General features: G+C 41.7%; 2 protein-coding genes across 10 annotated transcripts in view; both read right to left on the bottom strand.

Moving 5' to 3' along the window:
• Positions 1 to 221: 221 nt before the first annotated feature.
• On the bottom strand, positions 222 to 20203 carry RINT1 (RAD50 interactor 1). Of its 4 annotated transcripts, none has more exons than XM_014606497.3 (14): positions 20128 to 20203; positions 18646 to 18841; positions 13967 to 14208; positions 13100 to 13273; positions 12332 to 12481; positions 10385 to 10541; positions 6991 to 7101; positions 6590 to 6815; positions 5347 to 5484; positions 4332 to 4531; positions 2646 to 2860; positions 1254 to 1434; positions 1048 to 1166; positions 222 to 523 (listed from the first exon to the last, which is right to left on the bottom strand). In XM_014606497.3, exons 2-14 carry the CDS (start codon positions 18820 to 18822, stop codon positions 307 to 309), a joined length of 2307 nt encoding a protein of 768 aa, XP_014461983.1. In that variant the 5' UTR covers positions 18823 to 18841; positions 20128 to 20203; the 3' UTR covers positions 222 to 306. The 4 variants fall into 4 exon arrangements, with proteins under 4 accessions (XP_014461983.1, XP_059581847.1, XP_014461982.1 ...); XM_059725864.1 differs by lacking the exon at positions 20128 to 20203 and adding an exon at positions 20039 to 20085; XM_014606496.3 differs by lacking the exon at positions 20128 to 20203 and adding an exon at positions 19927 to 20030.
• An 855-nt stretch (positions 20204 to 21058) lies between these two features.
• PUS7 (pseudouridine synthase 7) overlaps positions 21059 to 23794 on the bottom strand; it is a 32159-nt gene continuing 29423 nt past the window's right edge. For all 6 annotated transcript variants that reach the window (XM_006265208.4, XM_019487463.2, XM_019487462.2 and 3 more), the window contains 2 exons: positions 23474 to 23565; positions 21059 to 22095 (listed from right to left, as the gene is read on the bottom strand). In XM_006265208.4, the coding sequence (XP_006265270.1) occupies positions 21959 to 22095; positions 23474 to 23565 (229 nt within the window). In that variant the 3' untranslated portion in view covers positions 21059 to 21958. The remainder of the gene's footprint in view (positions 22096 to 23473; positions 23566 to 23794) is intronic.

Here is a 23794-nt window from a genome sequence, read left to right as displayed (position 1 = left end):
ATGTAGATGCCTGTACCCCAGGGCAGCTATACACAGAGAACATAGTCAAGTCTGTTTTAGTTTCTTTGAACTGTACTTACTGAACTAGAAATTAACTCAGTTTTTAAATATTGCATATATACTTTTTCCCAAATTTTGCAAAATTAAGGCATAAAACTAGATCAAGCCAATGTGCTTTAAGTGTAGAGTAGCAATTCTTTAAAAGTAATGCAAAAACTATATTAACATAATACAGTTGGGTTTAATTGTTATTTCAATAAATAATCTGGACTAAACATTTTAATAATCATTTTATGAGATGTTTACTTATTTTCCTGTATTTGGCCAGTTTGTTTTCAAATTAAGCAGTATCTCAACATCCTGCTGTGCTAATTTATAAACTCCAAGTTCATTTAAAGCTGCTGTGGCAGATGGCTGGTTTGGATTTAAGATGGTTCCATTTTCTGAGGCTGACTCTAGTACATCCTTCAAAAGCAGGGCAGAGCCAATATTCAGATTCAAGATAATGCAGGCTTCTTTTATGCTATGGGAGGGAAAAAATACAAGTTTTACATAATGATACAAGAAATGTTTACTTAACGTGGGATCACAGAACAAGCTACTTCACTAGTGTGAGCGGGGTCATTAAGTAAATGACATCCTCTTTTGACAGCAAGAAAGAAGGAATCTTGAAGAGGAAAGATATCACAACTTATGTCAAGGCAAATAATAGCTGTCATTCCCCCTCCCCATTACTGGTACACTGTGGACCAGATCCCATTCAGTCTGCTACACATTCAAATTTATTCAGCTGCTCATTAAAAAAAATATGCATCTCATCTCAGCAAAGAAGAGTGATCCTTTTCTATCTAGAGGAGCACATTTCTTGCATTCTCTCATAGGGCAGCTTTGTGCAGCGTCCAGAGCCTGTAAACACTGAACGTGGAATATCCTACAGACTACTAACAAGAAATGAATGGGACAGAATATGTTTGCCTCCCATCTCCTGAGTAACTGATTCAGAGCCACATGTTGAAATATTAATGCTTTATAAACTTGCATACTTACTGTTTGAAATAGTTTTCTGGTCTCTTGCAATAGTGTGAAAATAAAGGGAACAGATTCCTACTCATATCAAACTGGAGTTGTGCTGCTCCTCCTTCATTGAAGTAATTCGCCAAAATTATCTACATTAGTAGATGAGAAAATATTAACAGTGCAAGTCACTTTCACCTTCACTGTACTGCACAGATTACATCTCTGCAGAGACTTACTTCCTGATAGATGAACATGTCCACTTTCTCCACAAGCATTTGCCAGAAGATTTTAAACAGTGAGTGACACAGCTGCTGTTCTAGCTGCAGCAAGCGGTCTCTTAATGTCAACAACATTGGGCAAGCTGTGCTGGATAAGGACATTACTGCCTGCTCCGCCTGGGATGGCAAAGATAACCACCTGCACAAAACAGGTGCACAATGAAAACTGTGTTATCATACAGTTATTCCTGGGGAAGCAACCAAGATGAAGCCTGTCTTTTATAAAAGTCAACTGCACACAGATTTATCCAATATGCTCAAATCCAACACAAAGTTTTTTACCCTATTCAACATGGGAGGGGGAAGGGGGAAAGAAACCTTGTCTTGGATTCAAGTACTATCCTGGGTCAAGCAGCTTTAGCTCCAGACCTGAAACCTGGGGCCAGAGCTGTCGCTGCTTCTACTGCCTGGCTGCTGGCTCATGGTAGGAGGCACACAGTGGGAGGTACAGGGAGACCACAAGTGGTACAGCGGGGACCATGGGGAGATTGTGGAGCAGCAGAGCTGCTATGCATCTGGCCCAGCCTGGAGCTGGGCTGGGGCTACCATCACTGCCTGCCCCAGACTGGTGCCACCATGTGTATAGGGTAAGCAGCAGCAGTGAGGGGGGGGAGGAGGGCAAGTGACAAGAGTTGGGCTATCTGTCTCTCTGCCACTTCTTTCCCTACCACAGCAGTGGGGGCATAAATCTAAGATGACCCTGCAAAAATGAGATTCTATACATGGAAAAATATAAATATATAACAAATGCATAGGTGTCCATGTACAGAATCTAATGGGGGGAGGATCCTTAAATTCAAGGTAGTTTTGGATTTAAGCAAATACAATAATTTCTTATGCTTTTGCCTTCTCCTGCCAAAGTATTGTTCAGCACTATGAACAAATACTCCTCAAATTCATTCTAGTAGTATCAAGAACTCAAAAGCCATTCAGAAGGAGAAAGAGCAAAAATGTTTAGCATCATAAAAAAAGAACATTAAAAAAAAAAAACTTGCAAATTTTACCCCAGAGCAAACACATTCAGATAGTCACATTCAGGCCTTCACAAAACAGGCAGCCTGTAGAGGCCTTTCCATATTTGCTGCTTAATATTCCAAAGAGAAACAGTGCCAAAACAGGAGTCAGGCAGGGGTTTCCAATAAAGAGCTGCCCTACTTCTGGCAAGGCTGTACTTTAGAAACTGCTTTGATGGAACAGGGAAAAAATAATTTTTCAAAGTCTACTATACTGATCTCAGCTTATTCAGAAAGCCACATCTTACCTGCTATTTGCCCCCCAAACTAATGTTAACTCAAAATTGCGTACTAGAAATAATGATCATCAATATTCCAAATAAAATCAAAGAATCACCTTTCTTTTCTGTACAGCCTTGCTGCATCTTTGACCTCCCTGAAGACATGATCTACTTGACGGGTCAACATGTCATGCTTTAAGCGTTCTAGGAGGTTAATCATATCATCAAAGACAGAGCTCTCCATAGAAGCCAGCTGCCCTAGCTGTAGCTTACTAAGTGCATTACTATCTGCACACACTTCCAGAGCTGCTTGTTGAAGCTGCAAGAAAAACTACAAAAACAAAGCAAGCAAGATTTAAACACCTCTAAGCAGATGACAACCTTTTTTTGATACTTTAATACATGTAGGTCCAGTGATAACACAACTCCTTAAGACAGCATCATAGCACAGGTGGAGAAGGGGACACATCAGGCCCAGCTGCACGCAGATGATACCACCATCACAGGTTGGTTCCAGCTTGCAGGCTGTACGTTGCACACCCCTTGTCTACATAGCTAATATTCTGCATGCTAAACTGTGAATGTTACAATTTCTAGTGACTCATTAAGCATTTACGTCACGGGAGACTACTACTGAAACTGCATACAGGCTTCCCTCGCTTTATGCTGTACATGCGTTCTTGGAAAATGGTGCATAACTCGAATTTGCATTTGTTACTTTACAATGTAACAAATAGGGATATGTTCCAAGACCTCGACTGTACTGAATCCCAGACCCATTTCTACCACTTTTACAAGACAATTTTGGTACTCACCAACAGCAGACAGTACATAAGCACAGGGTGCTATCATAATGGGAATGGAAACTACAAAAACATGTCACAGACAACAAGTGAGGAGCAGAGATCCACATAGGAGACTATGTTTTGGTGCATATCACTCCCACAAAGCACCGCTTAATGCAGCTGACTGCGGGCTTCCACCACACTGATCACATGAGAGTGAATTTACCTCACATATAACGAATTTTGGGTGTAAAAAGCGCCATCGCATAAAAGTGAATTCACACATACAGAACCCACACAAAGCGAGGGAAACCTATATTGAAATCTACAGAAACCAGCCCCAATTCTGCCTCAGGGCTTACTAGTGCAAACCCATGTGCCCATACAGTCTAAGTGATATACGTGGAGCTCTGCACAGTCTGCACTGGCTCATTAAACCATGAAGGCAGATTAACCCATAAATGTACCAGCTTTGCTATAACCTGGAAGTGTATGATGCTACACTTCAGAGAATTAGTTTGGGAGTGTTGCTTCCTGGCCTGACTTGCAAAGAAAACTGATTAAATTTTAGCAGGATCCACATTTGTAGCAATGGTGAGGTGTTTGCTGGTTTTGTTCTTTTATTTTTTTTAATACATAGTTGAGCTGTGTATTCAAGAAACAACTGACCTATCACATATATACTGCCCACTTCTTCAATCTAAGTATCCTTAGCAGATCTATTTTCTGTAGGATGAATCCATACAACAAAACAACCACATTGCACAACTAATTTTCTGAAGACCCCTCAGCTTTAGGCTTTCCAATATATTGTGGTAAACTGTGGCATTTAAGCACTGTTTAGACTCTGGCAAGAAACTTGAACATCTGTTATTAAATCTGAATCTAGTTCTATTTTTGTCATGATTGATTCTGTATCTTAAAATATTCAGATGAAGTGTTTTTTATTTCCAGCACCACTAATTATGCAGCACATGACAGAGCTAGTTCATTTCTTTATATAACAATAATACTTACAACATTGTCAGCCCAGTCTGATAATACTGTTGCTATGTAGTTAACAGCATTAAGAATTGCACAGTATCGGAAGCCTAAGGAAGCTCTAGTCTCTTCCTTCATAACCTGAGTCAATCGTATCCTGAAATCATCAACTAAGTCTTTTTGTAACTCCAAGAACTGCAGTTTTCTAGAAGCTGTAGGAAGATTCTTATACCTGTCTGGAGAGAGGATTGTAAGAAGTTTTGATTTTCCAAAACAAATTAAACTTTTGAAAGATAAAGATTTGCAGTTGAATTATTACTACAACCCCCATTCCTGCAGATTTATACACATACTGACACACTACATACTTCCACTGAAATCAAGGGAACCACTTACCATGTGTCAAGTTAAACACGTGTAAGGTTTTGCAGGATTAGGGCCTACATGTATGAATCTCACTAAAACAAAATAAGATCAAACTTCAAAACAGCCTAGGAACACTGTGTGGACCCCCAACATCTCCGCAAAAGATAAGGTGGACAGAAGTTTAGTATGCAAAAAGAAGTCACCATACTGTTAATCTGCTTTAATGCCACATTATGGAACAGGTAAAATTACATTATAGCAGCTAAGTGTGCAGGAATTCAGAGCTGATTTCCTGAAAACAAACAGGATTTTTTTTTTTTTTTATAATGAATTCTAATAAATACATTGGATTTTTATTTATCTTCTTTCAAATTTTAAGGAATATTTCTAGTTATGAATAAAAAATATATTTCTTTATAAACATTAGCACTTCAAAAGTGTACCAATTTTTGCCAAATATGAAGGCCTGATCACTCTCACTTGCATTATTCATAAAGTTCAAAACAAAATTATCAAAAATTTATTTCTTTGTTAAAATGCAAACACCACAACATTTCTAACTTATTCCTTTGATGAATCCCAAACCACCAACACTTAATGTAAATTTCCTTGTTAAGTTGGAGCTCTTGAATTATTCAGAATTCATTTTAAGTAGCAAGTTAAATATCTCAAATTATATAATTACCTGTGATAACAAATAACAGTGTCATAAAAGTTTCTGCACAGCCTGGGACTTTCATTTCATCTACATCACTGATGTCTTTATACTGTGATATCCAGGCAGTCTCAGAGGAAAGCATGGAGTCCATTTTTTGAAGAGCAACTGACAGGCAAAGGAAACATTAAATAATTTAAAGTTTAGATGTGTTACTTGCAGTTGCTTTAGAGTTTACAAATTTATCATCTCTTCTAACAATTCAGTCAATTGCAGCTTTTAATAAAAACGTAAAAGGAATCCTAAATGTTATGACTTACTAAAAGTATCACTCAGATTTAAATACAATAATATTTCCAACTCAAATACAAAAAACTCATGCCCATTTCTGCTGTTATTATTCTTTAACATTTTTATAGCATTTAAAAAGCCACTATTTTTCCTACTATTAACCTGGCTTGAATATTTACCCTGTTCCTACTATCCTGATGATTAGCCTTGCTAGTCTGAGTGTAAAGCACTTTGTTGTCCTGCACTCAAAAACTAAAACCTTGCCATATATAGGAACAGACACTGGGTATTGTACTTAGATGAAAACATTTTCCAAACCACTACTTCTACCCATCACACTGTACCTTACTACCCAAATATATTATTTAATGTCATCCCTTTCCTGTCAGATTTGCCAAATGGCATTAAACATTATATAAAGTTACTACAAAAAAACTATTTGCCCAGCAAAACTCTGATTAATATTCTTGAAAGCCAAATACATTCACTGCACTCTATTCAGCCAGGTTATTTGCTTTTTTAATTCTTTCAGTTCCTGCCTTCATACTGCTTTTTTTCTACAACAGCTTGTAGTGTGTGTTGTTCTGTACGTGTTCTTTATTTGCACCCTATGTTTTCACTATTTCATTATTCCTTTCCTCTCCCCAAAACTAATCCCCCCTCTTTTTTCTCTTTACCATACATGGGGGGGGGGGGGGGGGTGTCGTCTGTCTTATCCTATAAATTTAAAGGCCCACTGACACTCACACTTAAAATGGGAACTTTACCAGGGGAATAAAATTACTAAATCCCATGGAACTACAGGTTGTGGTAGAATCACTAAATATTGCTTTAATATTAATCAACAGCCCTACAGTATAAAAATTAGGGGTCTGATATAATATCCCCCAGGCATGCAAGTTAACCAACCTCACTGGGACTGAGTAAGCATTGCACAATTAGGCCTTCTGCCTTATTTAAAACAATCATAAAAAAGCCTTACATTTCCTTTCCACAGTTAACCACCTCTGAAAGCAGGTTTCTTCCGACAAAATATGCATACAGCTGGGAAAGGTGCTGAGGTATCCATGAACAGTGTACAGCTCTCTCTCAAACAGAAGCACTTCATCCACAAGATGACATAACAGGTTATCATCGTACAACAGGCAAGGAATATCAGTAGCCAGCTTCTCCAAAATTAGCATTACTAGAGCACGGGAGAATTCAAGCTTTTACAAGAAAAAAATAAGAAAAAGTCAAAGTATTGAAATGTCAGTATTTATGTAGTTTTAAAACGTCTTTCGGGAGGTCAGTTCAAGCTAATCATAAACCCATTGAAATCAATTCAACTTGCTAACACCATAGCTAGAATATGGCCATGTAAAACTGAACATACTTTCTTACCCTTGCATTCACTGAATAGCCTGCCTTGTCCAATATTGGCTGGATTTTTTCATCAAGAAACTTAGTGTGATTTCCAATCCACATGAGGACCTGGGTTAGGTACCATTCAGGCTTCAACGTAAAAAGAAGCGTCAGAACATTAACATTAACGCTATCCAGATAACATTTATTCAACTGATACAGGAATGGGAATACAAATTTCACTTGTATTATCTACTGCAAACTACAAGCAAAAAGAAACATAAAAATATGATTCAAACAACTAGTTAGAAAATGTACCTTTAGTATTGTTTATAAAAAAAAGTCACAAATATTTCAAAAAACTAACTAACTAACAGAAGCCATAATAGACTTGTAAAACTACCCAATGTTTTCAACTCTTTAAAATATTGCATCCAGAATATAAGAGCAATCAGAATTTGCAAAACAGTAAGGGAGGTCCAGGGAAAACAGTTAAAGATTGCCAATTTATATATAAATATAGGAATTTTGAATTGTTTTCCAACCAAAAAACTGTACTTAAAAAGGTTCAGGAGAGAGGGTTATATTGTTTAGCGTGGGGGCAGAGGGGAGATGGTGGTCGTGAATGAGATACAGAAGTGTATGCTTATGCCAAAACTATTGACTTGTCTACTCCGGGGAGTAAACAAATCCTCTTGTTTTTTAAAGCACAGATCCATCCTTTCCCACTACAAATATTGCAAACATTTACATGGAATTATTTATGTACCTGTAGCTGTTTTAATGAAAAATGTTGTCCTTTGCTTTAAAATGACATGGGGAACACACTACCTAGTTTTGCCCTTCATTTTATCTCCCCTTTCCATTTTTCACTCTGCTGCATCTGCTTCCATGTCACTGGATTCCTCTCTCCCTTGTACAGGCTTCCTGACTGCACCATATACTCTTTTCCAGGGGACAGAAGAAAATACCATGCTGAAAAGAGAGCTGACAGAAATACCAGTTGTCTCATCTTTTACATAGCATTCAATGATACTGGAAACAGATGGCCTGGAAGCACTCCCAGATACTTCATTTTGTTTCTTTACAATTAAAAGCTTGCAGAAATAATTCGAGAACAAAGGTGGGAAAGCAATCACTATGGGTGCCTATACATGAGCAGGGAGGCTGCTCCTATGCACTGTAACTCCAGTACGTGGGAGCAGACTCAATTAATTAAGTCTTCTGGAGTGTGGCAATTACTGTGCTCCAGCAGCCTCCCCCGTCTCGTGTATCAGCATTCCTGGGCTTCAAAATGGTGGCAGGGGCACCTTACCTTATCTGAAGCTCATTCAACAAGCTTCAGATAAAGCACCCCCACCACCATTTTGAAGTGCAGGGACTCTGAGACACGAGATGCTCTGGGTGCTTTAATTAGACTGGCTCTTGGAACTGCTCTAACTAAAGCACCCCCCTCCGGCCTCAAAGCACATGTACGTGACCAGCCAGGACTCCCCACAAACCCCAGTAATAGGATCTTCATATTCACAGAATAGTAGGGCTGGGAAAAGTCCTACAAATGTTATCTAGTCCATGCACCTGCAGGTTGAACGACACCTAGGCCACCTTTGTTCTTTAAAACCTCTCGTAAGGATTCAAGAACCTTCCCAGGCAGCCTGTCCTCATGTTCATTAGCTTTAGAGTTCGAAGGTTTTCCTAGTATTCAACCTAAAACTCAAACAGCAAATTAAGCCCACTCCTTTTTGCTCTTCCTCTCAGTGGACCTGGTGAACAACTGATCACCACCCTTCTTCCTTTCATGTACCGGAAGATCGTTACGTCCTTCTTTAACCTTCTCTTTTTGTACACTACAGGAAAACAGCTCCTTTAGAAGTCAACCATAAGGAAAGTATGAGCTTCTTACTTTATTTGTTGCTCTCCTCTTGGAAGCTGTCAGTCTACATCTTAGTGTGATGCCCAACACTAGGTACACATGCTACAGCTGAGGTCCCACCAGTGCCAAGTAGGAGGTAATTCTGCTCCGTCTTACTTATGACACTTAACATATACCAGACTGTCTCTTCTAAAATACAAAACAACACCCCAGCATCACACTGACAACTCATTCAATTTGTGATCCACCGTAATCCCTGGATTGTTCCCTATTTCGCATTCTCCTTCTTAAATGTACCATTTATCAACTGTCTTTACTAAATTTCATAATGTTGATTTCCAACCATTTATCCAATCTGTCAAGATTAATTTGAATTCTGATCCTGTCCTCCAAAAGAACTGGAGATACCTTCCACGTTGCTGTTATCCATCACTATTTGCTCTCCCTATTTCATCATCCAAGTCCTTGACAAAAATACTGACTATAAGCAAACCAGAACAGATTCTTATGGGATCCAAAGTACCCTGCCACTTTGATAGTGAACCTCTAATACCTAAGAGCAGTTTTTAAGCCAGCTCAGCACTCACCTTATGGTATTTTCCCTAGTTTGCTTATGAAAATTCCCTATAATCTGATGTCAAAGTATGTCACATCATCATTTCACAATTATCCACAAGTAATCAGGAAACACATTCAGGAACTATTGTCATTGTGAAAATGTATCTACAAGTTCATCCAGTAATGTCACATCCAAGCACATGGATCCAGAATACCTACTCCTAATGTAACTACAGCAGATCTGAGAACAGAATAAGACCTGTTTTCTTGTAGAAATGCATCTAAGTCATATACCAAGCTGAAAACCCCCTTGAACACACTGATGGCATTGAAAAAAAATAAATCAATCAAATCTTTTTTCCAAATATGGGATGGTAACTAAACACTAAAAAAGACAAACTAAAAAAAAGACTAATTATATAGACTCAGGCCACTAAAAGTGGCAGAATTTAACACTTGTAACCCTAGGAAAATACTGAAGATAATGACGTTAAACCAAATATAGTCTTTTAGTGGCAGAATTTAACACTTGTAACCCTAGGAAAGTACTGAAGATAATGACATTAAACCAAATATACTCTTTTATACGCCAGTGACATCACGCAGCCAAGAAAGGTGAAAAAGAGCTTCCACATATTCAGAGGGAATAAATCCACCCTCTTCAAGTTGTGGAATCTGTCTAATGCTACAGTAGGTCCTGCATCGGTCCCCCCACCAGATAGAGGGCAACAGCAAGTATAGCACAGGAATTTCCCATTGCCCAGGCAGGCAAACTGTACAGTGCACCAACTTGCCATGCGGAAAGCATGACCTGTGAAGCTTCTCCAAATTTTGTGTTCCCTCCACATGCACAAAGTAAATGGTTATGGAGAGCCCCAAGCATTCCAGAAAAAGAAAAAAAAAAAAAAGCAGCCACAACCTTTAATAAAGTATGTGTCCCGTAGTTAGAAATGTTTAGTTTTCGGTAAAACTGTAATGAAATCAAGACTGCTTTTCCCTTACCTTGCTTAAAACATTAGTTTGTCTGTTCCCAGTGAAATGATACCTGAACCTTTTCTGAAGAGGATTTAGCATGATTTGCATTGGCAGAATAATAGGTGGTGATGAAGGAAGAGAATACTTTTCTGGCAGTTGTTTTGGTTTGGTTATCAGTTCATCTCTAAGGCTTGAGAGTCAAGGATAAAATATTTTATTGATAGACAGACCATTTATAAAAGCATTAGATCTTAGTATCATGGTGTCGCAGGACACTAAGGTGCCTGCTCCTATAAGAGCAGAAACTGCCTATGGAGAGAGTCCTAAGAGCCAGACAGAAGCCCACAGGTGCAGCTTACTATGGCAACAGGCTAACAAGTAAATTAGCCTACACCTAGTCAGCTGACCAGAAGAGGCAGGGCCCAGGGCTGGGAGTAGCGTTTGAGTTTTCTGTCAGGAGCCAGGGGGGGAAGGAGCTCTTGGAGAAGAAACTCACCAGAGAGGCTTGGCTGCCTGTTCTATTCCGGTAGGATTAAGGGATTCCAGGAGCTCACCCGAGACCCTGGCTTATAAGGCACTTAGTGCTGGGAGAAGTTTGATGTTTTAAAGGGACAGAGCACACCTGGAACCGTTTCTATTATGTTATAGCCCAGGGGCTCAGAGTTTAGTTGCTGTTTGACTGATGGATTGGGTTGAGGCTATTGGGGAAGGAGGAGGCCTCACTGGGGGCCCACGATGCTGCAGGGACCCCAGCGCCAGTGTGGGGCATGGTGATAAGGGGCTGCAGAGAGCCTGGAGCCAGTGTGGGGCGTGGCAATACCATCTGCAAGGCTTGGGGCATGGTCAAAGGGGTGGTTCTGGAGTCACGCATCTAGCCCATAAGGCTGGGAGTGTCCTGTGAGTCACCCATTTTGAACTGGGATGCCAAAGGGATCTAAGAACCCACAGGGTTCAGCAGGGTCCAGCAAGACCATGTCCAAAATACAAACTCAAGGGCAGCCTCCCAATTTACTAAAATTACCAGCAAGACGTGGTGGGCAAGAAAGAGGGTGCCTGTTTGGCAAGACTGGCACGGTCAAGAAGCCCTAGGGGTATCACGGCCATCCCTGGGGACCCCATCCTGTGACAAGTTCCAGATATCCCTAGCCCAAGGATTCTCAACCAAGGTGCTGCTCAGTATTAGCACTGTTAGATGTGCAAATACCTACTTAATTTGCAAGGTCAACACAGAAATATCAAATAGTTTCTGGCACTGTGGATTCCTATTTGATTTGTTATGGTCTTTCTGAGTTGTTTTTTCAATAGAAGAATCACACTATTTTTCCATAGTCAAGAAATGAAAGCTAAGCACTGGCATCAAGGGATGCTCTGAGTCCAACACAGTTAAGAACCACAGTTCTAGTCAACTGAAATCAATGTTATACACACCATATTCCCAAAACATTGCAAATATGTTAATATAGAAATAGCTAATTATGTATTTAAAACAATTCAGGTTGTTGAGGACCAATTTGTCATATTAAGTGACAGCAAGGCAATTTAGTTAGGATATCTACTTTATCAGTGTTGCCAAAACCTGTAGCCCTCTAACAATCCCACATACATATTAATATACTGATAGAACGCAGCAAGAGCTCAGGGGATTAATAGTGCAGAAGAAGATCATTTCAGCTTTTGGTCACTGATTTATGTGATACAAACTAGCAAAGAACAACTTTTTTTTTTTTTTCTTACCAACTAAGGACTCTTCAGTGGAGTATGTGAAAAGTATTAATGATCTTAATCCATTTCTAAGAAACAGGAAATGCATCAATTCTTAAGTATCAAATCCTCAAACCCACTTTAGCTTGCAAAAGCAGCATCCAGTTAAATATAAACATTTTAAATAACCATACATTTCTTCTTTAATGTTTGTTCACTGTTTCTACTAAAATTCACTGTGGGGAAAAAAATTAATCAATTAAATAAGGATACGAGGTTTGCAATTTCAGAAGTTGAGAAAATAGCGTCTCCAAATTATTGTATACATCTGGAGCACTGCCTGGTGCAGCAAGGCCAAAAACCTGAGACTGTGGTGGCCCAATAAATGGCCAGTGAAGCTGAGTTAATATCTCCTCAAAATCACTGTAACAGAAAATATATCCATTAACATGAAGCTATAGTACAGTGGTTCTCAACCAGGGTGCAACAGCACAGGCACTGCTGTTGGGGGAGCAGCAACCAGATAAAACTGCCTCACACGCAGGAGGACTGGCATGTGAGCACTCCTGCATTAGGGTTCTCTGGTCAGCCTAAAGCAAGCAAAAGAGCTGGCTTACGCTGTTTCTTCTCCTCCCCCCCGCCTACACACACACATCCCCTTACCAAAAGAGAGTCATATGGAACAGTTCTACCTGTCCCACACGCCTGTTTCTGGGAGACGCATGCAGGCGTGAAAGACTGCAACAAGAGCCAGCTCTCCTGCCTGCTTTAGGCTGATCAAAAACCCTAATGCAGTACAAGCCTGCAGATGTGCCACCGCCCTTCCTAGTGTGGTTGTGAAGCAGGCACGTAGCACTTTTACCCGGCGTTGGCAACACCTAAGCGGTTCTTAACTAGTAAGTTGAGCACCAATTGTGGTTCTCAACTGGGGATGCCACCACATTCAAAAAGAGTTGTGGAGGGGTGCCCTGACTCTGAAAACATTAAGAAGCAATGCTATAGCAAAATGTAAAAATAAGAGAATTGTAGTGCATTCCCTACCTTGAAAGTTTGTCCTTAAGAATTTTATGCCAGAATTGAACAGTGGACCTCACAAAAGAGAGAAGATGAGAACAAGATGACTCTTGAAGCTTAATATCCAGTTCTGCCATGGATGCTAAAGTAGTGGCTGCCTCTGGGACATTATTGGTCATCAGATACTGCTGAATATTATCACTATAAAATAAAGCAAAGTGATGGCAAAATTCATTACATATTACTCACCTTATTGGGTAATGAATTAAATTAAGCTTTTTTACAATATTGATTTTTGACCAGCTATATCAGTACTGTGAGTATACATGAGGCACCCAATTATACTTTTGGCTCAGACCTAAGCCAACAGAACCACTGAAGAGTAAGGCTGAAACTTCTGATGAAACAGTTTTATTTAATCTCTAAGTACAATTCATTTAAATAATGTTTTAAAGGGATGTTTTCTTCCCAACTCCAAAATAATAAGAACAAAATGTCAAACTACATAATATACAAGCCCTTCTTTCTGTTCAGATATCCTCTGAAGTCCTGCATTTCCTCACCATTAACCTGTTAGACGCTGATTATGTCATTTCCTATATGGCAATTTACAACCAACTAAATAGATTCTTACTGTAAATATTTCTTCCTACTTACACTTCACCAATCCCCTCCCATATACAAAATAGTTACTACTGTCAAAGATGCACCAAATTAGAAAGTCAAAGTAACAGCTTCCTCAAATGAGATACGAATTCTCAATCATTAGCAATTAAGAAGCATTTACAGTTCCAAGAATGTTCTTAAACTTGATTATTTAAGATTACAGCTTTAAGTAAGATGCAAAATTGCCAAAATAAGATATTTAGAAATATAAATGGCTTTTTTTTTTACCTTAGTTCTTCTATTCGTGAAATCCACTTCAGATAAGCGAGGTGTCGTTCCATTTCTTCTATTTGACTAATCAAGACATCAAGAGCCTCCATCCATGGCTGTGCTTTCAATAGGTGATTATCAATTGATTCAGACAGGAGAGTTTCTTCTTCCAGGAGCTGACTAAGAGTCTTGTTAGAATCCTCTGCATTCTTTAAGGCATTTTGAATTCTTTTGGGAACTTCTGATGAAACAGTAAGTACCTGTATTAATGGAAGAGAAATAGGTCTCACAAAAACGTACTGCATTATAAAAAATTAAACAAAAATATGAAATTGTAGAAAAACAGGACTGAGACCTCAGAATGTCATCTAGTCCAACCTTCTCCTAAAAGTAGGCTCATCTTCATCTAAACCATCCCAGACAAATGTCTGCCTAACCCACACCTCAAAATTTCCAATGACAACGATTCTGCAACCCTTCTAAGTAATCTTTTCCAGTGCTTACCCAGTCTCAGATTTAGGAATCAAGATTAAATATCTAACCTGAATCTACTGCAACATAAGCTGATCCCTTTTTCTGTCACTGGCAATGGACATCTAAACTGATCACCGGCCTCTTTAACAAGCTATTTCATATTTGAAAACTTATCATATCTCCTCTCATTTTTTTCTTCTGTAAACTAAGTAGTCCCCAGTCTTCAAACCTTTCCTCAGACATCTTGTTTTTTAGACTTTTAAACCTTTTTTTGCTATCCTCTGGATACTTCCCAGCTTGTCCATATCATTCTTGAACTGTAGTACCCAAAATTAAACACTGTACTCCAAAGAAAGTCTCATTGTTGCCAAATTAAGTAGAAGAATCGCTTCCTATGGCTTTCATGCAATACTCCAGTTAATACATCCAGTATGCTATTCGCTTTTTTGCAGCAGTATTACATTGTTGACTCAACCATCTTGCCACAGACTACAGCCCCCAATCACTGCCTAAGTTTCAGTACTGTAGGGACTCATTCCCCATTTTGTATTTATGCATTTAAACTGCTTCTTCCTAGGTACAATACTTTGTATTTGTCTTTTCTCAATTTCATCCATATTGACTTTAGAATATTTTTTTAGCTTTGCTAAGTCATTCTGAATCCTAATCACAGGACCATAGAATCAATAGAATCACAGAATCATAGAAAATTAGAGTTGGAAGGCACCTCAGGAGTCATCTAGTCCAACCCCTGCTCAAAGCAGAACCATCTACAACTAGATCATCCAAACTATATCTTGTCTTCTAAAGTGCCTGCTACCCCAGTCAGATTGGTGGCATCCTTAAATTTAATAAATATACACATCAATGACTTGGAGAATGGCGTTAAGAAGCTACTGAACAGTATTCCACCCAGGGCAGACCTCTGGGAAATCCCAATTGATACCTTCTAGCAGTTTGACATTAAGACATTAATGACTGCTGTTTGAGCACAATTCTCCAAATAGTTTTACACCCAACTTATATTAGTTTCATCTAAACCAGCAGTGTTCAATTCATCTGGTCCCACAAATCTGGATCCATTGAATGGGGCCAGTCCACGAGCTGGATCTGGCTTGCGGAGTTGTGTCATCTGGCCTGCAGTGCTCCCCACACATCTGGAAATTTAACAACGCGGGAGCAGCGGCAGTTAATGCTAAATTTCTGGACCTGTGAGGAACCCCCCAAACCAGATGATGCAGCCCCCCAGGCCTGGATCCAGTTACCCCTGATCTAAACTATATTTTATTAGCTTAGTCAGAGTTAGTGCCCTAAGTAGAGTGTGATCTGATTAGCATGTTTATTTGACTCGTTTTTAGTAAACAAAACTACAAAAGTACCCCCATGTTAATTTTATGTCCCAACAGCCACAAGTATTTGAAATGAAATATTTTGTTAGGAAAAAAATTAAATACAGCACACTTAATGTGGCTCAAATGTTATATTCAAACAAATTCAAAGCTTTATGTGGAAAGAAATTATTTTTATTGGAATACTTGTAAAAATGTACAGACAATACACAATAGCATGTGTGTTTGCACACTGTTTGCTTTAAATTTAAGAAAAAAAAATGAAGGCACTGAAAACTGCTGATACACTAATTTTAGCATACCTAAAGAACTGTACATTGATCTGATATCCCATGATCACCTCTTGGCAAAACTGGCCAACTGTGGCCTTGGGTTCACCACGATCCACTGGCTGGGGAATTGGCTCCGTGGTCAGACCCAGAGGGTGGTAATAGACGGAAGTCAATCATCATGGTGCCCTGTGACCAGTGGGATCCCCCAAGGCTCTGTCCTTGGACGCATATTGTTCAACATCTTCATTAATGATGTGGACATTAGAGTCAAAAGCGGACTGGCCGAGTTCGCCGATGACACCAAACTCTGGGGCAAAGCATCCACACCTGAAGATAAGAGGGCGATCCAGGCTGACCTGGACAGGTTCAACAAACGGGCAGATGAGAACCTGATGGTGTTTAACACTGAAAAATGCAAGGTTCTCCACCTTGGGAGGAAAAACCTGCAGCATCCTTATAGGCTCGCAGTGCTACAGTGGCTAGCACTATGGAAGAAAGAGACTTGGGGGTCAGCATTGACCACAAGATGAACATGAGCCTGCAATGCGATGCTGCGGCTAGTAAAGCAACCAAAACGCTGGCTTGCATCTACAGATGCTTCTCAAGCAAATCCTGGGATGTCATGCTCCCATTGTATTCGGCCTTGGTGAGGCCACAGCTGGAGTACTGCGTCCAGTTTCGGTCCCCACAATTCAAAAAGGACATGGAGAAGCTTGAGAGTTCAGAGAAGAGCCACGCGCATGATCAGAGGTCAGGAAAACAGATCTTATGATGACAGGCTGAGAGCTATGGGGCTCTTTAGCCTGCAAAAGTGCAGGCTCAGGGGTGATCTGATGACCACCTATAAGTTTATCAGGGGTGACCACCAGTATCTGGGGGAACGTTTGTTCACCAGAGCGCCCCAAGGGATGACAAGGTCGAACGGTTATAAACTACTGCAAAACCATTTCAGGCTGGATATAAGGAAGAATTTCTTTACTGTCTAAGCCCCCAAGGTCTGGAATAGTCTGCCACTGGACATATTCAAGCACCTATGTTGAACACCTTCAAGAGAAATTTGGATGCTTATCTTGCTGGGATCCTATGACCCCAGCTGACTTCCTGCCCCTTGGGCAGGGGGCTGGACTCGATCTTCCAAGGTCCCTTCCAGCCCTAATGTCTATGAAATCTATGAAATATGCTGTGCTTTGGTTTTGATTTGACCTGCACAGTCAACTAGGTGAATTCATAACTTGATTTTTGGTTTCGGTTATTATGCAAGTGTATTTACCCTCCTGTTTACAAATCAACAAAACACATATGTACTCTCTCTCACACTTCCTAGGGATAATCACCTGAAAAACATTAATTACAACTCTGAAACTGCCAAGCTTGCCTAATATTGTATTGGCATCAATTATGAATTTTATGAAACAATGAATTTTTAGAAATGGAAAATTTCCCACATAAAAATAAAACACTGGAAAATTTTCCACCCCACATCTGAGCTGAGCTAGTTCACAAGAATGACATAGTATCAAAGCCTTACTTACTACTATCTCCTATTAATCTCTAGGTGCTACTAAATTAATAACCTGAGGATATGTTCTAGTATTGTTCCAGATATCAAACTTAGACTGACTGGCCTGTAATTCTTTGGATCCTCTGTTTTCCCTTTTTTCAGTTTCTGGGACGTCATACAACATCTATGAGTTCTCAAAAGACAATAGCTAGTGGTTATGCAATCATTTCAGCCAATTCCTTCATTAATTAAGGAGCTATTGATTTTTAAATATCTAGCTTACTTAGGAAACTTCTAACTTGTTCCTTCCTTCCTTCCCAGGAGCTCAATACACACACCCCTCCCCTCTCCACAGTAAAATATACATGATTGTTTACTTAAGGATGTAAAAAAACCAGCAGTTTTTCTGGCATTACTTAAAATATTGCAACACACTATTTACCTGAATCCAAAACAACCCTCAATAATTAAAACAACCCGCAATAATTAGATTCTATATATGGAAAATGTATACACTTGTTTTAATTTTCCATATATAGAATCTAATTATTCCATCTTAAATCTCTTCCCCCCACACACAGTGCTGCAGCAGGGAAAGCAATGGCAAGGGTGCAGACACTAGGGGGCAGGGGCAGTAGCAGTAGCTGTGGTTCCAGCTGACCCCAGATCAGGGCCAGCGCCAGAGCTGCAGCAACTGCCTCCCCGCCACCACCTCCCTGTACTCAAATCCAAGATGAGGGGCTTTTTCCCACCATGTTAAACAGGGGGAGAAAGCATCGTTTTGGATTTGAATAAATACAGTAAGTACATATATGGTTTGGCAACGTACAGTAAAATCGCTGATATCTGGCACAAATGGGGAACGAGGGAGTGCTGGTTCTGTAAAAATGTGGGTTACCTGAGGGCACAGGGTTTCCACCCAGACATGGAGCCGGAGTTGGTGGCAGCAGCCATATGCAGAGTGGGGGGTGGTGGCTGCATGTGGAGCGGAGGTAGCGCAGTGTGGTGGGTAGCAGCAGCCACATGCAAGCTTTCCCCCCTGCTCTTCTGTCATACTGTTTTTACTACATTAGTGAATTTGAGAACTGTGAGAATGCTTACCTGCTCCTCCAATTGCCTTTTGTTTTCTGAGAGCTCTTCTATTAGCATGCCAAGTTTTGTTAGGGAATTACGATCGTTTCCAATTTCTCTTTCCACAAATTCAGATACATAGTAGGGTATATCACAGTGATCTGGATCTCTAGCGACTAGTTGTCTTCCAACTTTAATGGCCGCCATTTTTTCTTCACCTGCAGCACTGAATTACAGGATATTTAGTTAGCCACCACCAACACAGAACTACTGACCACCAGAGTGAAATAGGGCCAGAGAAAATTCAGTTCAAAACTATTCTGTGAAAATACTGCTTCCATAAGACTATCCACATGCATAAGTTTTTGTGGGGATATGGCCTTTGATCCACAAAGTATGACACACACACACACTCATCGGCTGACGAGTGCACAGAACCAAAACACAGCTACGAGCAAGAAAAGTTAACCAGCTTTTACTCCTCTGACACTATATTTCTAAAAGCTACTTGATTTTTGGACAGGCATTTAGTAAGCAATCCTACTCAATTTACTAAGATGAGCTGTGTTTGGGGAGTTTATGCATACTGTTGATATACAGGAGGTGAGGGGGTGCGTGAGTGTATGCGTGCGCGTGTGATCTGCTTTCATAAATTATTTTTTCTGTAAGCCGCCCTGAGCCTGTTTTGGGAAGAGCTGCAACAAACATCTAGTAAATAAGTAATTTTATTTTTGGTTTAGCATATAAAAAAATAATCGAAAATGTTGGTCCAACTCCTGCAACGACCTTCGGCAGCTTTGAAAACAGTGAAATTCACGTGCGAGAGCTGTCTGGTCAGGTTATCATCCCTACCTCAACCACCAGATTAAAAATGTGCAAAATGTGTCAAATATTTCATATGTGCAGGCAGCTGAAGAAACCCGCGGCCATTTGAACATTAGCTTAAAACTTCTTTGAAAGAAACGCGTGGAAAAGGGGGAAAAAAAACCTAGAAACCATTTATACTCGTTAGTCTGGTCACCGCACCAGCAGCGGACAGGCTTGGCCCGTGACGCTGCAGGCGGTGTCTTTGCCTTAGTGCCTTTTGGCTGCTTCAGTCCGGCACAGCCGCAAGGGAGAGGAGAGGAGGGCAGGGCAGGGCAGGGGAGCGGAGCGGGCTGCCGGCCGCGCTGTCGCTGTCGCTGCGGGCAGCCGCGAGTCAGCGCAAGGCCCGTTTGTGGGAGCAGCGCCACCCCCAAACCCCGCGAGGAGTGACCGCGGTCGCACGACTCGCGCAGCAGCCGCCCACCGGGACGAGTCTCATCGCAGCACCTGCAGCAGGGCCGGGCCGGGCCGGGCCGGGCCGGGCCAGGCCGGGCCGGGCTTCCCCCCACTCCGCTTGCAGCCGCCGCCACTCCCGCCGGGCCCTGAGCCCCGCCCCTACCGGCCGCGTCCACAGCCCCAGGTCCCGCGAGAGGTGGCGAAGCCGCCCGAGCGCGCGGGTCACGTGCCTACAGCGCTAGAACAGAGTACCTGCCACGCGCGAGACGCACACGCGAGGAGGCCCCTCCGGCGGTTGTTGCCGTTATTGCAGTTCCGCCTCGCCCCACCCCCAGCGAGGGGCGGAGCCTGGCACTCAGCCCCGCGCCCCGTGGCCAATGGGAGAGCGCGGTTGGGTTGGGCCGGGCCCCGCCCCGCCGCAACGCGCAGGGCAGTGAGGGGCAGCCAGGTTCCCGCCCCCGGGCTATCCTGAGGCGGTCTCGAGGACGGCGCACAGGCTGAGGGGTGGAGGGTGGCGCTGTGCTGGTCTAAGGACGGTGACAGGCGAGGTTCCGCGGGTAAATCCCAGATCTTTAATTAGACCAACTAATGCAGCTTGGTTGAATCAAAAAGAGCCCGGCCTCAGTGCTCTGACGAGGAGCAGAGTTAACCCAGGGCTTTCACACAGGAAGCCTAGCTGTGCTGTTCTGCCACAGAAAACCTGCTCCATCATGTCTGCTATAGGCAAAAAGAGCGGGACGCAGGAGTGGGCATTGCCCAAGGGCGCCTCTAGGGCAGCCAGAAGTCTACACAAAGTTTGGGAGCAGCTACAATAGTGTGTGCTGAGATGTGGAAACACCTCTGTGCCCCCAAAGGCATCTCCCTCTGCTCCCAACTAGAGTCAAAATTTTGGAAGTTTTCTGTTTTACTGAACACCATTCTGCAAACCGCCACAGCGGGTCGGGGCACCAGCCCACCCAGGATGTCGCCTTTAACCAGCTGAGAGTTTTTTTGGGTTTTTTTTTAAAGAAATGAACGGGTCAGCCATACTAGGAACAAAAAATGGCATCCACCTGCAAGCACATACTGCATCTCCACCGATACTTCGGGCAGTTCATTTTTTTCCCCCCCTCTCAAGAAAAGATACTTATGTTTTTGTATTATTCGCACACAAATCCAATGCTCAAAAGAAGACACAAACAACTTGGACTATTTACACAATTTATTAATTCAAGCAGCAGAAAACAAGTGTGTTTGGTTGGTTTTTTAAAAATTATAACATCGAAAATGCAACAGAACTGCTGTTAGAATGGCTTTTTAATCCTTTGGTGCCGGGAGATTGGATTTGCCCAGCTCATCCACTGCCAGCAATGGACCCACCAAATTTCTGGTGCCCAGAAATTAGCTGTTATTCATGAATACTCATCTGGACTTTTTGGTTAATTTGTTTTTGTTACCTGTTCTTTTGTACAAGTACTCTTAGAGATGAAAACATGCACAATATTTTCATAATAAAATTTAGAGCTCAAATAATTAAAAATAGCTGTATCTGTTTACATCACATAAAAAGGAATTAAAAGTTTTGCCAATCGATTCATTTACCAATCAGTGCAAATGCTACTGGCATTCCAACGCTACTCAAATGTACTCCTCTGAAATAAATATTAATTCTTCAATTGTATTTAATAATTCTTCTCTGTAACATTAGCATGCTTGCAGTGACTTTTATTCTGTGCTGAACTGATGAAAGTATATTCAATGCTCTCTGTACTTATAAAGAGAAAAGCAATTTAGTATTTCCAAAAATCTGAGATTGCTGTCCTAAGCCCATTTCTTCTTAAACTGTAGTTGTGCTAGAGCTTAAGTACATTATGGGCTCAGGTAATTAAGAAAGCCAAAGCATTAAGTTTTTTTTTGTTTTTTGTTTTTTACAAACACCCATATTGCAAATAATTATTGAATTAAATGCTTAAGCTAAAAAAAAAAAAAACTTAAAAAAATACAAACTTTTTTCTTCTAAAAATATTCAATGGTTTGCACAGGACAGGAAAATATGAAAACTCATTCATATTTTAAAATCTTTATGTAGTTTTACAGCATTCATTCAGCGAAGCCACGTAGTATTCAGCTGTGTCTGGTTTTTTATACTCGTGTCCATTTTTAAGACTTCTCGAATTGCCATGGTAGCGTAAGTGGAAGGAGGAAGAGAGAACTCCATCTTCAAGGCCCTGAATTTACCCTCTGTTAGGTATGAAAGAAGCAAATAAACATTTCTGATGCTGTTCTGTCATCACATCATTTGTCCTATTTTAAATATTTTCTCAAAGTGGTAATCTTAGCATGAGGTTCACAGATTGTAGGAGGCTGGAAGGGACCTTGCAAAATCGGGTCCAGGCCCCTGCCCTAGGCAGGAAAGACAACTGGGGTCAAGTGACCCCAGCGAGGTAACTGTCCAGTCTCCTCTGAAGATTTCCAGGGTAAGTAATTGTACCACCTCTGGAGGGAGTTTATTCCACAGTCTGGACACCCTGACTGTGACAAAGTTTTTCCTTGCATTAAACCTGAAATGGTCTTCCCAGAGCTTGTGGCCATTACTCCTGGTTTTCCCCAAGGGTGCCCTGGTGAACAGTTGTTCGCCAAGCCCTTGATATAGTCCCCTGATGTAGTGGTAAGCTGCTACCAAGTCCCCTCTTAGCATTCTCTTTTTCAGGCTGAAGAGTCCCAGGTCCCTCAGTCTTTCCTTGTATGGCTTGCCTTGCAAGTCTTTGATCATACAGGTGGCTCTTCTCTGGACTCAAGCAAGGCCCCCACAGTGAGGGAGGGAGTCAGGTTAGAGGCTGGGGTGAATGGGGCCCTAAGGGGTCATGGGACAGAGCTGCTGGGAGAGGTTGGGGGGGGGGCACGACTCACTGCCGCTCACGCACCCCTAGGGGAGCCATGGGCAGGAGGGCCAGTGCCCCCCAGATTTGTGCCCAGGGCAGAGGCAGGCTACCTGCTGTGGGCTGGGGCTCTGCTGCCTTTGCCCTGGGAGCCATGCACTGGCCATGCATCCCTTGCCCAACCAGTGGCATTGTGTGGCTCCCAGGGCTAAGGCAGCAGGGTGCAGAGCCCCAGCCTGTAGCCTGCCTCTGCCCCAGGCACAAATCCAGGGGCCTCCCATGCCTCCCCTGGAGGTGCATGCAGGAGTGGGGAGCCTCCCACCCCTCCCCTGTGCCTCTGGACAAGCCTCCTGCAGCTGTGTCGCACAACCCCTGACCCAACCCGTCTGCCTCTGCCTGCCTTTCTGTGTGTCTGTCTGCTCCTTGCTCACAAGCCACAACCCCCCCAGCCCCGCTGCTGCCCCTTGCTCCTGACCTACAGTATACCACATCCTGCCAGGGTATGCAGGGACCCTCCCCCCCCTCCTTGGTCTCCAAACTCTGTCCCCACACACACCCACAACTTCACAAATAACACCCTCCCTGCCCCCCCCCTTCAAAAATAGCATCTCACATTCAGATCTCTTGATTTTGAAGAGTTTGTTTCAATTTTTGACAGGGTTGGGGTTGGCAATACTGTTCTAACAAACTTTATACTACACCAGGTCTGTAAAAATCCATAGAAATATTCTTACTCTTACCTTTAGGAAGGACAGGTAATGGTTTTTCCTCCAATTTGTCCAAGTCCGTATTAAATAATGGGATTTTAGGATCATCATATACAACAACCTCCCTTTATAAGACACAGGACAAGACCTTTTTATATTTAATTTTGAAGTATTCAATACTCATAAGTTTAACACACAGTTCCCTAGTTTGGGCATAATATGCAAAAAATATAAAAGATTCACATATATCATGCCAGTGAACAAACTGCAATATTAACCATGAAGTAGATGCACAGGAGAACAAGGCCTGTTAGCATTTTTGCAATCCTACTATTTCAAATATATTTCCCTGTA

Source organism: Alligator mississippiensis, chromosome 4, assembly GCF_030867095.1.
Source record: "Alligator mississippiensis isolate rAllMis1 chromosome 4, rAllMis1, whole genome shotgun sequence".
Classification (NCBI taxonomy): domain Eukaryota; kingdom Metazoa; phylum Chordata; order Crocodylia; family Alligatoridae; genus Alligator; species Alligator mississippiensis.
This window is presented reverse-complemented; position numbering and strand designations above follow the sequence as displayed.

What these genes read in the sequence shown, in the direction of transcription:
- RINT1 (XM_014606497.3), bottom strand. Translation starts at nt 18,822, where the DNA reads ATGGCGGCCATTAAAGTTGGAAGACAACTAGTCGCTAGAGATCCAGAT. An exon ending in CAGACTGGGCTGACAATGTT is followed by an intron (nt 2,861 to 4,331) that starts GTAAGTATTATT and finishes TTGTTTTTGTAG; the next exon opens with TTTTTCTTGCAGCTTCAACA. An exon ending in ACATGTTCATCTATCAGGAA is followed by an intron (nt 1,167 to 1,253) that starts GTAAGTCTCTGC and finishes CTACTAATGTAG; the next exon opens with ATAATTTTGGCGAATTACTT.